The 17,145-nt window shown below is 40.4% G+C and overlaps 1 protein-coding gene across 1 annotated transcript in view; it reads right to left on the bottom strand.

Moving 5' to 3' along the window:
* NDRG1 (N-myc downstream regulated 1) overlaps positions 1-17,145 on the bottom strand; it is a 60,340-nt gene that overhangs the window by 21,536 nt on the left and 21,659 nt on the right. The window contains exons 4-5 of the mRNA XM_032773478.2: positions 5,530-5,635; positions 3,165-3,285 (exon numbers count right to left, since the gene is read on the bottom strand). Coding sequence (XP_032629369.1) covers positions 3,165-3,285; positions 5,530-5,635 — 227 coding nt within the window. The remainder of the gene's footprint in view (positions 1-3,164; positions 3,286-5,529; positions 5,636-17,145) is intronic.

Raw genomic sequence — 17,145 nt, forward strand, 5'->3', positions numbered from 1 at the left:
TGCACTCGACTTTATACAATCTGTTTTACAAAACCAGTTTATGTAAAATCGGAATAAACCCATAGTGTAGACATACCCCTCGACTCAGTCTTGTTCGTTGGTCATTAGATGCTTCCTTAGTACGGAGACTGTTTATTGCCTAAGTTCAATGACCAAACAAACCCTCTTTAGAGCACTCTTTTTTTTTGCTGAAAAGTTGTATTTGTGTAATTTTTCCACATGGTTTATTGCCTACTCTCTAACAAGCCTAAAAAGGCATTTAAAAAAAAGTTGTGCCCTAAATTCCATCATGCAGTGAATAGGCTGGAGAAGTTTATGGGTCATATTCACTGTAGATATAAATTGATGCAGCTCTATTAAAGCCAGAATTATGCCAGCTTGCCCCTAGGGTTTAAAATAAGCCCATTTGCCTTAAGCGTGCTTCATTATTAGACTTGCCATAGGTTAATGCTAACAGTCAGCTTGTCTATTGTGAGTTTAAGAGAATCAGCTAATGACTAGCTAGGCAAAATTTTAGGAATTAACTCATTACTAACTGGCCAGAATTTTAATACCCTGAAGTACTGGCTCGTATAAGGCCAATAATACAGGACTTTTATAGAAGACGTCCAAGTGGATCTTGTTTTGGAATCTAAGAAATATCCCACCAGAGTAGATGCTACTGGGGTAAGAAAAATGAAGCCCCTGCTGCCGACTAGTGTTGAATAACTGATAAGCCTCTCTTAAAAACACTAGACAGACAACCACAGCTATCTCCTGTGAAGTTCCTACTTTCATCCATTATCAATTTCCTTGAAGTGAAGCTATACCGGGTCATGAAAGAGGTTTTGTATATTGGGCAAGAGAGGAAAGGTATTCAGCTTCCTACTTCCCATTGAACCACAAGCCCTCAATTAACACTGGTACCTAACAGTAGGTTAGAACTACATTTAAAAGTTTTGAACAAAGGAGGCTCTCTCTCTCTGTGATGCCAATTGGGGCAAGGGGGAATGCCAACATCTCTGCCCCCAGCCAGCTTTTGCACTTGTTCAAAGTTTCATAGGCCATGACCTGACTACTTTTAAGAACCCTGCTTAATCAATACAGTTGCTGCTGGAGCATTACTCTGGCCACATGGTTGTAATGACACTGAAATTTGACCCGCCATCCCTCTGTACAGACAGGAGAGGCAGCCAGGCCAAATTTCAGTGGGTGGCAATGCAAACTGGCTCATGGGGTTGCAATCCCACCCTAGATAAAGGGGAAGCTGGGTCACATGCTGCTGCAACCTAGTATACAAAGTGTTCTTCTATGGCAGCATACAGGGGAGTCCACAGAGAACTCAACTCCTGGTGGAACTGGTTCATGCACTGAGAGTAAAAGAGGGGAGACTTCCTGGTTGAGAGAGACAAGAGGTCTCTGCAGGAAGACTGGGAGGAGGGATGAGCAGGGATTAGAATTGGGTCCCTGACAGGGAGGCAGGGGCTAGAATTTGCCACCACACTCCACCAGCAAGAAATATCTGAATTGACACCACACTGCTATCGCTACCCACTTTGGGCTAGAAAAAGTGTTAGTAAAAAGAAACCAAAACAGTGTTTTCAACTATTTCTACCAATCTGGTTTAAGAACATATGTACAGAAGACAAACTGGCACAGGGGAAGAATCTAATCCAGTGGCCCTGCCAGAGACTAATGTGACATTCCTGACAGGCCAGTCAAAACGATTGTAAGCACCAAAGAGAAGATACTCCACAACACGTACAAATTGCATCTGTTTCCTAATTAGTGAAAGCAACAACACTGTTGGCTGTGGTAAACGTAGTCTTTTCAAAAATGTCGGCTAGGGGCGTGATTTTTTTTTTTGTGGGACCACATTTCTATACTAGCAAAAGCCTCAGTGTAGATATAGTTGCTTTCTGCCAGTATACCTGATTTTGCTCAAACTGGTATGAGCTATCTAGCTTAGACTAGTCCTTTGTCTATGAAGCCTTTAACTCTGAGGTTGTGTGGTTTTTCAATTAAGTCTGTTATAGGAGATGTTAGGCAATGTGAGCAGTTAGGTTGCTTTGAAGCACAAAAACCTAAAGATTGAGTAGATGAGAGACAAAGCTATTGCACCAAGAAGTTCACTGAATTTACACAAGGCCAGATTATCAACTGTTGTAAAAATCTGTGTAGCACCACTGATGTAAGTGAAGCTATGTCGATTTAAGCCATCTAAGAATCTGTCCCTCAATCTTTTGCAACGAGACTTCTCACTGCCATACCATCTTAAAAGAAAGGGATCTAGCCCAACTCACATAACTTGGGTAAAGGTAAGCTCATTAACTAGTACTACTATATCTAGCTCTTACACAGCACAACTCTTACTTCCTTTGCCTGTTGGCAATTCCTTCTATATCATATTGCGTATTATCCAAAATACATCTTAATTTAGGGCAATCCAGTCTTATTTGGCTAAAACATCAGACACACACTTTGGCCAAGATAATCCTTTTACCCGTTGGCAGGCTTTACTCGTACAAAAGATTCACACTGAACAGGACAAAGGATTTTCAGCAGAGTTACAAGACAATGCTCAGGAGTTAACAGCCTAAGATGTACAAGGCATCCTATTAAGGAACTATTTTTGTTAATATTCAGCAAATTGGATTTTCCAAGTAGCACTGGCATTTTAATTTATCAAATGTGTTTCATCCTCTTTTTAAGAAGTAATTTATCTCAATTTTTGTAGTGTCTTTAGAAAGTGTTAAATACCTATATTGTTTTTAACTCTGATTTCATTTTATGTTTGGATAGAAATAGCTATGAGGGAACAAGATACAGATCCACCACAGAAGTAGAAATAAAGAGCTGGAAAACATTCTTTACAGATTAAAATTAGTTGGTCAGTTTAAATTATGAATCAAAGCACAGATTGCTTTGAGAACCACTCTGGGACCAGAGTCTCATTACAGTTTTAAGGAAATAACATGATATTAAAGTGTGAATTAGAGATCAGAATCTGGGTCTGCAATCACACTACTGACTTAAGTGGAGATTCTCTACAGATACCAGTTCAGAACATACAAAAGTTTCCACAAAAGTTCTTTTTAAATTAAAACTGCAGATCAAGAATATCTTCTCACCAGTTAACAAGCCAACCCTGCAAGCACTTAGATCTTTCCCCAGCTCCAACTCACCCAGCTGGGAAAGATGCTGCTCCATCTTGTTGTCCTGGTGCATCCACATGACAGACTGCAAAGTGTTGTGTTATTTCCTGCATATCTTCAAAGTTGAAGAGGGGGTTGAAGCAAGTTTTGTCTACAATGAACAGAGCGGAAAAAAGAACGTAAGACATTAAGATGAAAGACTGAATGGCTTATACAGTTTTAATCCAGATATCACAAGATACAAACTCTCAAATTGTAGCTTGAGTGTTTTAGTCTGAGTTTCTGCAAGTTTCTCTGCAGATTTGATTTTTCAGTAATTTGCAGTATTGTTCAACTGACTCAACTTACACTTTATTGTTAGAAAGGGGATTAAAAAATCCTGTTCCAAAGAAAGTAATAAAGCAAGTTAACACCATTTAATACCTTGAAGCAGAAAGCTGAACAGGTTCCCAAGAAACTTTTTCATGTAAGTGGTTAAACTTTGGCACTCAGGTCAAAATTTGTGGCAGGCCAAAAAGTCTCAAGGAAATTCCAGACATGAAAGTCAAACTAGAAGTCAGGTGGGGCAGAAGCGTTTATCCCAGGATTTAGCTTTTAAAACAACTTCCTTTATTAGGGTTATAATAAATAAATACTAATGAGTGCAAAAAAGCAAATCCAAAGAAGTAGAATCCAAAGTCAATCGTCTTTTTTGCAGTATTCTCTTGTCCTTATGTTCGAAGACTGCAAGTTACACCAAGCTAGTCTGATGTTTCCTATGGTAGCTACAAGCAGAATACATGAAAGATGAAAAATTTTTACAGGAATGCCATCAAGAAGATTAGGCCTAAAATTTAGGGTTCTTTAGAAATATGAACTTCTCACATTAAGGTTTCTTAATTTCCTCCTGAACTTAAAACCTAATGCCAGCTGTATTGCATTAGGGTGAGACCCAGACAGAAATAACCTATTTAAACTGTTCAACATGAAAAGAAATTCAGAAGTTACGCAATGCGCCACAAATGGCTAGATTAAGATGTTAAAAAGCAAGGTAAGTAACAGCAAAGTTAGCATTAAAATGTATCAACCCCTTTAACATCACATGTAACTTAAGAATTGAGTAGTTTTAGTATAAAATGTGATGAGCAATAAAACTTTACATAGCATAAAGACAGGTTTTTATTCTTTCCTAGATAGAAATCTAACAATCTCAACAATTGTTAAGGCCCAGAGACCATCTGTCCCTAATCCATGGAAAATAGGAAATTAAATATAGGGATGCTTCTATCAAACCACCATGAAGAAATGAGTTACAATAGGATTACTGATGGAAAAGTAAACTCTGAAGCAGGGACCATGACTTTGTGTGTTTACCACAATTAGGATTGGGGGCCATTGTGCTGTGTAATGCCCACAGGTCCATGAGTAAACATTAATAACTGAGTAAAGAAATGCCAAGTCTTGTGGAGTGACAGTGGCCAAAACATATTTGGTATTAGATTTTGACTTTTTTGTCTAACTGGCATTTCACTGGATTGCATCCATACAAGATTAAACCATGCAGCACTGAGGAGAAACATTACACTTTGTGCTGACACCATTTCATCATCCACTGACTTCTTCTAGTTTGAATATATACAAAGCTCTGGACATCCTGACACATCCATAGTTAAATACATAAAAACTCTCAGCAGTATTAGGACAATTATTCAAAAAGGAATCTTCCACAAGCTTCTTTCCACCCCTGTGTCATTTTGTGATGCGCACACACACACACTTTTCCTGCTCCAAAATCCTTATCAAGTACATGTTGCTGCACGGTGCTTGGAAGGTCCCCAAATATAGTCTAATTTTGACCCAGAGGTCTTTCACCTTTCATCTAGAAAGATTTTATTTATAGGTACAAAGATTTATAAAGAGGGAGAAATCCACTCAGAACTCAAGCCACTTTTTCCCTTAAATCAGGGTATTAAGAAAGTCATGTCTATGAGAGGAAAGAATGGCTCCACACAAGCCAACAATTAGACTTTTGATGCCCTTTATCTTATTAGAAAGCTTGTCAAAGGGCACCACTTTCTACTCATATTTGCCAGTATTCAGCCTCATTTTCCTCCTAACTTGCTAGCTAGCCCATTTCTACCAGGAACAAAATCTAGGTCTCTTGTTCATCTGTACCTCCAAGTTGGTTTGTTGCACACAATGACTCACAGCAAAGTCTGGGATGCAGCAAAGGCCAATCTAGATCAACCTGCACTGTGCAACAATTTACTGACAAGCTGCCACACCAGGATCCTAATTTTACCCCTGAAAATTATGTGCTGCAAGGATCATAGCAGACTGTAAGGTAAAGAACCACAAAGTGATCAGCTGTTACAGCTGACCATCACTATGCTGTTGTATGAAAGATCACACTTACGATTCAGTCCAATATCATGGTATGTTAGGATGGCAGGCCTGTTTCCTTTGGGAGTCCCATACGTGGTAACATGGACAGAGCCATGCAGAGTCTCAACATCCTGCTCCTGCAAAGAAACGATTACTTATTTTAATCCTCCACTCAGTAGATGCTACTAGATCTTTCGCATCATGCACATCCAGCATAATTTGAACGTCATTCAAAGTGAAAGGAAAAATCTTACGGAACTCATCACAGCATATTCAGACTCTTAATACAGATACCAAGTTCATGGTCATTTTTATTTTATGGGATAGATGTCAAGAGCACTGGATGGATGTCTACAGATGCGTTTTAAAACTAGACTAAATGAGACAGGGGGCCAGGGAGATGGAGGGGACTCGTACACTTTGTTGCTTCTGTAGGCCAAGTTTATTGCACACACAAAGGGTTCCTTGTATTCCTCCATTCTCCACAACAAGTTCCACGTGCCATCCTCCCATTCCTCTTTATTTTAGGGGCCCAATGCAACCCTCTTTCATGCCAAGGCCAGGATGCTCCCCCATACCAGAACTGATCATTCCCCACATGTCAGAAGTTGTGTGCTCCTCATTCCCCCCTACCCATGCCAGAGGATCTGTGGGTCTTCCCCCAGGGTCCCCCATTTTACCCCCACCAGGGGTTCTACATGCATCTCCAATCCTACATGCCTGCCACTCTTCCTGCCCCAGTCATTCTTTTTCTCCTTTCTTTGGTCTTTCAGGATGGCAACATTTCTCAAATGTATTGAAGAAAGGGGCAGACCTAAAGTGAAGGGTATTGTTATCCTGGAATGCATTAATGGACACCATCAACTGGTTATTTGATCTACAGACAATTAAACAGGAAGCTGAAGCTGCTAGCTCTGTTAGCCAGATGCTAGGGGGTACATGTGTCATGTCCCCCAACATCCTATTTCTTCCTTTCAGTTTTCCACTTATAACCAAAAGCAACATTTTGCCCTCTGATGCCTTGAGCACTCCCTGAAGTTCTGAGATTGACTGGACATGGTGTTCAAAAGTTAAGTGTTACATTATCCAAAGAGAGAAAGGCTATGAAGTGACTATTAGGCCTTGCATACTTGGCCAATAATCATTAACAACATGTACAGAAATCAGAATTAGTCATGTGCAGTGCTGTTTTAGCCACGTTGATCAAGATATGAGAAGTAAGATAGCATTTGTCAAGAATTCCCACATTGTGGTGCTTTAGCCCTTTAAAGAATAACCTTCACTATGGCAAAGAGCCCTGTTAACCTCATTGATTTTTACTGTGTCACACTCAGCTATCAGGATGACTGCATCATCTCTATACATCTGTGGTCAGAGAAAGCCATTCCATGTGTTGTTATAACCAGTGGTAGTCCAAATCTTAACTCCACTAGAGGAAGAGACACTAAAAACAAATACAAATAAGTAGTACAAATAAAAAACAGCCACTCCTTGCTATGCCTGCAAGTGTTAAATGACAAACCCTTATACTGCACTAGTTTGAAGTTTATAACATCTTAAAGCAACTCTGTGGAAGGCCATTGTTAGGGGGCTATGTTTCTCATTAAGCAGATAGCAGCTTACTCCTGGGATATTCTGCACCACAGCACAACACAGAATTTTGCATAAATTTAGTGTGTGCAGAATTTCCTTTCCCCACAGAAATAGGCTGCAGTGCTGCTGGCCGCCACCAGGGTGCACTGGATCCAACAAAGCCCAGATCACACAGAGGACACTGCTTGGGGGAGGGAGCTTGAGGGTTCCTGGCAGCTGCAGTTCCCAGCATGCCCTGAGGGAAGGAAACTGATGCACAGAAACTCTATGCAAGCCTGGGACCAACTATCAGGCTGTTTCTCCCTCTGGGCTCTGGTGTGTGGAGGCAGGTGTCTGGGAACACGACAGGTGTGGAGGCAGGTGTCTGGGAACACGAGTACCTGGGCTAGGGAGGCCCTGTGACTGGGTTTAGGTGTATTGGCTATAGGGAGGGGGAGAGTTGTGGGTGTCTGACCCCTAGCTGGTCTCTAGGGGAGGGAGGGGGGCAGAAAAACAGGAATGGGGTTTCTTTAACACTATTTCTGGGGGAATTTTGTGTATTGATATTACCAACATACTTGCAGACTGGTGTTTTGAAATAAAAATTACCAAAATTGAAACTAGTGTGATTATGTAATGTTATTTTGACAAAGAAAATTTGCAGAATTTTAAAATTGTATGCAGAATTTATTTTATTACAGAATGTCCTCAGGAGCAGCAGCTGTAAGTTGTGGTTCAACCTTGTACTGAAGTCTAATATCTGCATGCTTTAAAAAAGTAGTTTGAAGTTCTCAGCCAATTTCTTATACATCCCCCCCCCCCACCATTAGTACTAAATTCTCAACTAAGTTTCCTTATGTTTTAAGTAGCAAAAGAAGTGGTAGTGGTAGGGAATACAGCAGTTTGTGAAATATTTTATTCAGATGGTAGCTGTCTACATTATGGTTGACTTAATGCTTATCTAGTGATATGGACTTACACTACTTATGAGATATACATCAATGTTTTCAGTCCCATGGCATACTCCCCCTTCTAGTTAATATTAACTAGAGCGAGGGTGGAGAAGGAATGCAAGCCAAAAGAGGGAAAGAACAGGTTAAACAGTTGACACTGTACCTTGGGGAACACACTGCACTTCCCCCCATTCATCTGTATAAAATGACTGTGTGGTATCCAATACAGTTTGTCATGTCAGGTGTCTTTGGAAGGCTCATGATGCACTCAGCATTGTTAAAGTAATGCTATAGGTTGTAATTTCATGTACAATAACTCCTTGCTTAATATTGTAATTGTTACTAAAAATGCAACTTTAATCAAAACCCTGTTAAGTGAATCCAGTTTCCCCAGAAGAATTAATGTAAATAGAAATTTCCCTGCAACCTGCCCCACTCTCAGCCAAGATGACATTTTACACACAAAATAAGTTTTAAACAATTTAATATGGTACACAGCAATGATTGTGAAGCTTGGATGAGATGGTGAAGTCAGAGGGTGGGATATTTCCCAGGGGAAGCCTTAGTGCTAAATGATGAACTAGCAACAGGCTGAGCCTTCAAGGGTTAATTCATTGTTAATGTAGCCTCACACTTAACAAGGCAGCATGGAAGGAGGGGAGACAGCATGGCAGACAGACACACCCTGGGTGTGAGAGAGATGTGCATTGCTCTGCTGACCCCACTCTAAGTAAACTGCCTTTCTAAGTTAATCAGCAAGCTGAGCCAGCAGCTGCTGCCAGGGAGCTCCCTCCATCCTGAGCCCTGTTCTGTGCCCCCCGCTCTATGGAAGATATGTTAGTGGCATGCAGGAGCAGAGGGAGGGGATACCCTGACATTAGCCTCCCTCTCCCCCCCTTCTGCACAGCAAGATCACAAGCAGGATGCCCTGGGGCAGAGGACAGGAGCAGCACATGGTACTAGGGGGAGGGACAACTGAACTGCCAGCAATTGAGAGCCTGCTGGGCAGCTGCCTCACAGCAACTTAAGGGAACAGAGAGCTGACGGGGGCGGGGGGCGGCTACTGGTTCATGCTGGTTTCCAGCCCCACACCAGCTAGCTGCAACAGGTTGCTCTTAGTGCAAGCAGGGAACATAATGTCACATGGCAGTTGCCTGTTTTAAGGGAGCATGTTCCCTAATTGATCAGCAATGTAACAAAACATTAACCAGGACAACTTTAAGTGAGGAGTTACTATATATATTTATGAGGCTGAAAATGTGTCCTTATAGCTTAAAACAAGCCCAGGCAAAAACTGCCCAGGAGCAGAGGCAGACGAATCCCTCCAGGAGCAGCAGGGCAGTTCACACCTCAGCATGTATCGGACAAACCCAGAGCAGCCTCACAGGAACAAAGGATCTGTTGGACACTCAAGTGAGTCACCCCCTTCCCTTGGTCAGTTGGGACTATGATGAGGTAATGCTCACCTGACTCTGAAGAGAGGGGGGGTGAGGCCGAGAAAGAGGAGAGGCAAAACCAAAAGGGAAGAAACATGATAAAAAAGGGAGAGATGTTTGCCATGCTCTTTTCCACCTCTGTCTACAGCCACCATCAAGAGACAGACGCACTGATCAAAAGGGCAGAGCCTGACTGAAGGGCAACCAGCCAGCCTGTGGCGAGAAGCATCTAAGTTTGTAAGGGCACTGAAAGTGCCAAGATCAGCTTAGAATGTTTTGCATTTATTTCATTTGACCAAATCTGACTTCTGTTTTCACTTATCACTTAAAATCTCTCTTTTGTAGTTAATTTGTTTATTCAGCATGCTTGATTTGAAGGGTGTCAGAGACACCCTTCGGAACAACAAGCCTGGTACATATCAATTTCATTGTTAAATTGACAAAGACATAGCTTACACAGTGTCCAGCAGGCATAACTGGACACTGCAAGACAGATGGGACTGGAGGTATTGGCTAACGTCATTTGGCTGTACAATCCAAGCAGTGGCTAGACAAGAGTGCTCACTCACGTAGCTGGGAGCAGCTTATACTAGAGGCTGTGTGTGAACAGCCTGGGAGTGGGGGTTCTCAGAGCAGGGTAAAGCTGGCTCCCAGAATTGAGGATTAAAGTAGATCACTGGACTAGAACACACCAGGGGAATGTTACACCAACATTTAGATAAGTTAAATACAGTCAAATTAGTAGGGCCGGATAAGTACCTTAAGATGAATTAAGGAACCAGCTGAAGCAATCTCAATTATCTCCAAGCACTCGTGAGAGTAAATGAGGTTTACCCTCACTGAGATGGAGAAGGGAAAACAAGACTATCTTTAAAAAAGGGGAACAAATAGAACCTGGGAAATTAAACAGTCAGCCTAACTGATACTCAAAGATGCTGGAACAAGTTATTAAGCAATCAATTTGTGAATACCTAGAGGGATACTAGGGTTACAGACCAGGCAACTGATCATGCCAAACCAACCTAATTTGATTCTTTGACAGGGTTACTGGCTTAGGGGATGGGGCAAAGCAGCAGACATACTTTGATTTTAGTAATGCTTTTGACAGTCCCACATAACATGCCCATATGTGAAGTAGGGAAGTGGGGTCTAGATGAAATTATGAGGTAGATGTACAACTGGTTGTAAGACTGTAGTCAAATAGCTATCAGAGCCCAGTTTAACAGAGGACATATCTACTGAGGTCCCACAGGAGTCAGTCCTGGTCTGGTACTAAATATTTTCATTACTGGATTTGAATAATGGAATGGAGAGTATGATTATAAAAATTTGCCAGCCAAGCTAGAAGGGGTTGTGAGCATTTGAGGATGGATTAGAATTCAAGATGATCTTGACAAATTGCTCTGAAATCAACAGGATACAATTCATTAAAGACAAGTGCAAAGTGCTTCACTTAGGAAAGGGGAAAAAAATCAAATGCACAACTACAAAATGGGGATAACTGGCTAGGCAGTAGTACTGTTGAAAAGGACCTGGGGGCTATAACAGATCACAAACTGATTATGAGTCAATGTGATACAGTTGTGGAAGAGGGCTATTATTCTGAGCTCTACTAACGGAAGTGTGGTGTAAGACACAGGTAGCAATTGTTCCACTCTGCTTTGCACTGGTGAGCCATCAGCTGGAATATTGCATCCAATTCTGGGTGCCACAGTAAGATGTGGACAAATTGGAGAATCCAGAGAAGAGCAACAAAAATGAAAGGTTTAGAAAACCGGAGGAATGAGGAAAGGTTTAAAAAACTGCATGTTTAGTCTTTAAAAAAGGCTGTAAGGGGACCTAAGAGTCTTCCAATATGTTAAGAGCTGTTATCAAGAGGACTCAATGGTTCTCCATCTCTACTCTGGAGTTAAGACCAAAAGTAAGGAGCTTAATCTGTAGTAAGGGTAGTTAAATTGTGAAATAGGCTTCCAAGGGAAGTTGTGGAATCCCTGTCATTGGACGTTTAAGACCAGGTTAGACAGCTGCCAGAGATGGTCTAAGTTTACTAGGTCCTGCCTCAGCACAGGAGGCTGGATTTGATTACTTCAATGTCCCTGCCAGCCCCACCTTTTAGGATTCTGTGAAAATCAGTACGAAAGATAGTTGAAATAAAAACCTCAAAGAAAGGTAAACCACAAAAGACTATGCTTAAGTGTAATGAGTGACTAGCTAAGCAATGAAATTCAGGTAAGAGCAAGAGTGCTTAGTAGAACCTTATTCCTATATATCCCATCACTGTACTGTATGGTATAGAGACACCCAATGTTTTGACACCCTGCCAGTTCCAGGCATGCATTCTTTTTAACTTGCTTTTTTAAAAAAAATAAGCATAGAGTTTTGCCTTAAGGCATACTTTCAGGGTAGCACTGTTTCTCTCAAATTAAATAAAGGACTGCACAGAGAAATCAATATACATCTACATCCAAACACCTTTACAGTACAAAGCCAAAATACTTATAAGTAGGTAAAAAACCTTCACCTTTAATCTAATTCACAACTCAGTAATATAAAAACACAGTACACCTTAGACATCTAAAGCTAAAGTAGAACTTACAAATTCTATCATTAAGTTTCTTTTTAGTCACATTTTTGGTGCAGATACAAGCCCCACAACCACCAAGTGAGCTTAGATAACACTTTATCTGACCTATGTTCAATGTCACCATTCAGTCTCAAACATATTTTAACACACCCAGATCTCAATACTTACTGCATTATTTGTTAGGTAAATAGTATCTTCCACATCCAGCACCATTTTTAGAAACAGCAGTGTGATATAAATCCAACAAGTGACCAGGCAAAAACAAGTAGCAGGTTTTAGTTTGACTCTGTAGAAAACTGGGTTCTACAGACAAGCTGCTATTCTGCATAAGCTCACAGCTCCCCTGATGCTACAGACAAAACCAAAACAAACTAATTTAGGAGGACGTCATTCTTAAATCGGATTGGAGTCAGGTTTGACCAGAAGACATGCCTATTCAATACAGTTCAGATACAGGGGAAAATACAGCCATCCATTGTACATAATACTGTACAACCTGTTCTGAGGGAAAAACCAAAAAAGATACCACACTTAATACACCTAAGTCAAATAATTTTGGGTGCAATTCCTGTTAAATGTCACATGCTGGTAGAAGCATAACTCCAAACCAAACTATTTTGGATATAAGAAAATTCAAAGCTTTTAATTTCAAAGTCCACATTTCCCACCCCCCAATGTAAAATTAGATGCACATATTTTTCTGAAAAACGCTGAGTTTGAAGAAGCTTCTAGTAAGAATATGAAGGTATACAGTGACTTTAAAATAGCATTTTTTCTTCCAACAGCAATGATCAGAAGGGCTACATTTTTGTCACATGCAGACAATTTGCACTTGTATGGCTTGTTTTCTAAACAAGGCATGAACTATACCAGGAGTAGGCAATCTATGGCACATGTGCCAAGCACACAAGCTGATTCAGTGGCACTCACTGCCTGGGTCCTGGCCACTGGCCCAGAGGGCTCTGAATTTTAATTTAATTTTAAATGAAGCTTCTTAAACATTTTTAAAACCTTATTTACAATAGTTTAGTTATACATACTATAGACTTACAGAAAGACCCTCTAAAAACATTAAAATGTATTACTGGCACTTGAAACCTTAAATTAGAGTGAATAAATGAAGACTCAGCACACCATTTCTGAAAGGTTGCTGACCCCTGAACTATAGCATTTATGGATTTCATACCTCAATATTAATAGTCTCATATCCTACAATTTTTTATTCTAGCTAGAGAGATAACTGGTATGAGATACTACTGCATGGTAGCTGCTGTAAACACATTCTCTCCAGTTTAGTGGTTGCCCCTGGAAGAACTCTTTATAAGAAAGTCTACATTTAGAATTTAAATACTTTCCTTCATTTTATCCATTTGATGGAAATATCTTTAGACTTCAGCTAAACAAAGCCATTGGCATTTAACCTACGCAACCTACCGACCCTTCAATATTCCAGTTTGCCCAATCTAAAGTTTGTCTCAACTTCAACCCCCAGTGTAAAACTATTTTTGGCACACGTAGGACAGGGAGACAAGATTCTAATAGTTGATGTTAATAAGACTGCTCTTTTCACAGGAGGTGTAATTCTTCAGTCTATTAGACTATGGTACAGATTTTTACCTGACTTAGGCTATTTTCCCCACAAGAGTTTAATCATTAAGAATTCCAGAAATTCATATACCTGGCCAAATCAAACCAGTTTCCCTTTATATAAAGCTAACTACTTCACATCTCTACTGATCCTCATTACAGATCCAGAAGTCAGTCTACGTGATGTTGGGGATGAGTGTTTTAAAATGTAGAGCACCGAAAACAGATGGCAGCACATCCCAATCAATGTCAATGTTATATTAAGAGGCTCTTCACTGACCAATTCATATTAAAAACACTGTCTTGGGAAAAAATCCAAGGTACACTAATCCTATAGAAGGATTAAAGACAAACGTGCCATCTGTTCTTGCATCTCTAGCTTTTAAAAAAGGAACATCCCTATTGAGTGTTCTATAAACAAAAACCAAAACAAAACAAACTACACAGAAAGTTGTTATGGGAACATTCTATATAATGCAATTTGAGAGAAGACATCTTAGTCTGAAAAGAGCTGATCATTTTAAAATGACATTGTTGTGTTGTCATAAGGTTAGAGTGAAACAATTTGTACATTGATGAATGCAGAGAAGCCCATTTATTTCCCCTCTCTTCTCTAAGGCTTTGTCTACACTAGCACTTTGTCAGCAAACCTTGTGTCATTCAGGAGTCCTAACACTGCCTCTGAACTAGGAAAGTTTTTACTGAAGAACAGTACTTTGTCAGCAGGAGAGAGAGCTCCTGCTGACAAACAGTAGCCACACTGCATGCCTTTTAGTAGCACTGCTGTAGCGGCACAGCTGTGTCACTAAAAGCCTCGTAATGTAGCTGTAGCTTTAAACTGTTGAGAAGATGGTTAAACTGGATGTTTATATTTTTTAAACTGGGATATATGCTCAGACCATCATAGACACTAAAAATAAAGCAGGAATTTTGCTTGAAGCCAAATATTTGATGTTTCAACTGAAACTAGTGCTATATCCACACTATTTGAAAGTTTAAGCTTATCCTTAATCCCCTATTTTTTTCAAGTGCTTTTATTTGGATTTATTTAAAAATGTACCATTCCCTCATTCTATGCACACTGTCTCCCACCTTCAAGAAATTCTAGGGAAGCAGCTTTCCAGTCTTTTTTTAAATATAAAGTAAGGGGCTTATTAGCCTAAACTTGTGTAAACTGTATCCTCCCTTTAGGCTTGTTTTAAAGCCATATTACTTATAACTTCTCGGATGACTAAGTGAAAATTTAAAATTCCATTTACTAACTACTGTTTAATTTAAATTATATTCCTTCACTGATTTTTTTTTTTTTAAGATGTACAAAGCATTTTTACTTCTAATTTAGCACACGTTTGGTTCTCTACTTGCAGAGCAATGTTGGTCTGAAACTGTTCACTGAATTTTTGAATGGTCACCACTTTTTATCTATGTTTAGTTCTGTGTAAAAGCTTGGTCAAAGTTTAAACATGGGGCCTAAGTTTAAATTGACAGTGTTCAGTTAGTGGTCCACATCTCCCTACTTCAGTTGCATAGAATTGGGCACCTTAATAAACAGCTTGATTTCAGTGGTGCTGAGCACCAGTCTTCCATAGAGGCACTCAGTAACTGATTGCTGTCAGGCCATTTATAGCATTCTGTATTACCACTGTCTAGATAACATTTTGGTACCTTACTGCAGGCCCTCTAGTTCTGGCTAGTGATTGTTCACATTGTAATTAGCAAATGGGTTACACTATTTTGCCAAGATAGTGTTTCAATGCATTGCCGCTCAACCATCCATTTGGGATAACACAGCTATGGGGCTGATCACTGTAGCTATGACTACTTGTACCAGTTGGGGATCTGCCCGTATAAGAACTGAAAAAGAAGATTGGCTCTTCTTGTCAATTTATGACATGTCTCTTTTTGTAAGAAAGATACAAAGCAGCAGGGAGAGATGAACAGACAGTCACTTTACCAGTGAACAATGATAGCCAATAGCCATGGAGTTTTAAGAAATGATTGCAACTCATCTCTGCCACCTACAGCTATAGTGCAGCAGAAACAGTTGCACTCAGTTATTTGGTAAATAAAAAGTTCGATGGCTGACAACCTACTTTTGAACTGTGATCATTGTTAGGAAAAGAATTATGACTAATAGCCTCTACCAACCCTTACCAGATTGACAGGTCCTAAATTTATGATGCAAAACCAGTTTTAGCATAGATTGGTGTTAAAACAGCTCCCCTCATGTCTAGAATTTCAGTGCTCATTGTTAGAATTCTGTCTAACAATTCCAAGTGATAACTCAGGTTTTAAGGTTAAGTGCCCAACTAATACTGACTAACACATCCAGATGTTTGCCAGCTTTCACAGGGTAAATAAGCACCCTAACTTTCCATAGGAAGACAAAAATCAAGCTAATCCCATTTAAAAACAAGGCCAACAAAAGCCAATCCCTAAGAACCCCAACACTATGTGACCTGATCCCCCCAGTGTGCAGCCTGGGACTATGGTGGGCTAATGTGCACCCTTGACTCTTCCCCTTCCCCCTCCCCGCCACTTGCCCAGAGCTGATTAAACACAACAGGCAACTCACAAGCCAATTAAACCAAAAACAAACCCAATTTCTACATCCCCCCCCCACCCCCATGTTTGGCATGTCTGATCCAGACATGAGAAAATTTAGGAGTTAATTATGTCACCAACTTTTCCTTGTTTTCATTTCCACTATCATAACCTGGCTATTTCTCTCCCAAGTCCTACAGTTCAGGTGGGTTTTTAAAAACAGACTGAGATTTGGGAACAGGCATAAATTGAATTGCCAGCTAAAACATCTCCTGAAATTCAAATGTCATTGCAGAAGCAGTCTACAGCAGTGGTTCTCAACCAGGAGTCTGGGGGTCCCTAGAGGACCACAAGCAGGTTTCAGGGGGTCACCTAGCAGGACCAGTGTTGGGCCCACTGAGGCCCCAAGGCAGAAAGCTAAATCCCTGCAGGACTGAATCCCAGAGCCCTGGGGCTGAAGCCAAAGCTTGAGCAACTTGGCTCCACAGGGCACCCTCTAGCACAGGGTCTGAGGCAATTGCCCTGCTTGCTACCCAATACCACCAGCCCTGATTTAAGAAAACCACTGTGGCACTGGTGAGCTGTGGCATTTTTATAGCATGTTGGGGGGCCTCAGAAAAAGGTTGAGGTTTTCATTAACTGGAAGAAAAAGTCACTAATTTACAAATATTTTAGATAGCCCCATAAGATTTTGAACAACATTTCTGAATCTGAAGGTATGCACCCAAAACCATATTTAAGCATGAAAAAAATAAGGTGATTTCCCCCCACCCTGAGGTGCTGATCAGCTTAGCTCCCATTAACATTTGACTTGTGAATGCTCAGCACCTCAAAAAAAATTGCTACTTATTTAAATACATAATTTTAGGTATCTTAAGGAAAGAGCACACGTGCTGCTAATTATCACCAGTAGCATACTGGACTACTGTGTTTCAAAAAGAAAAATAGATAACTGCTACTGAAGATGGCAG

Source organism: Chelonoidis abingdonii, chromosome 2, assembly GCF_003597395.2.
Source record: "Chelonoidis abingdonii isolate Lonesome George chromosome 2, CheloAbing_2.0, whole genome shotgun sequence".
Lineage (NCBI taxonomy): Eukaryota > Metazoa > Chordata > Testudines > Testudinidae > Chelonoidis > Chelonoidis abingdonii.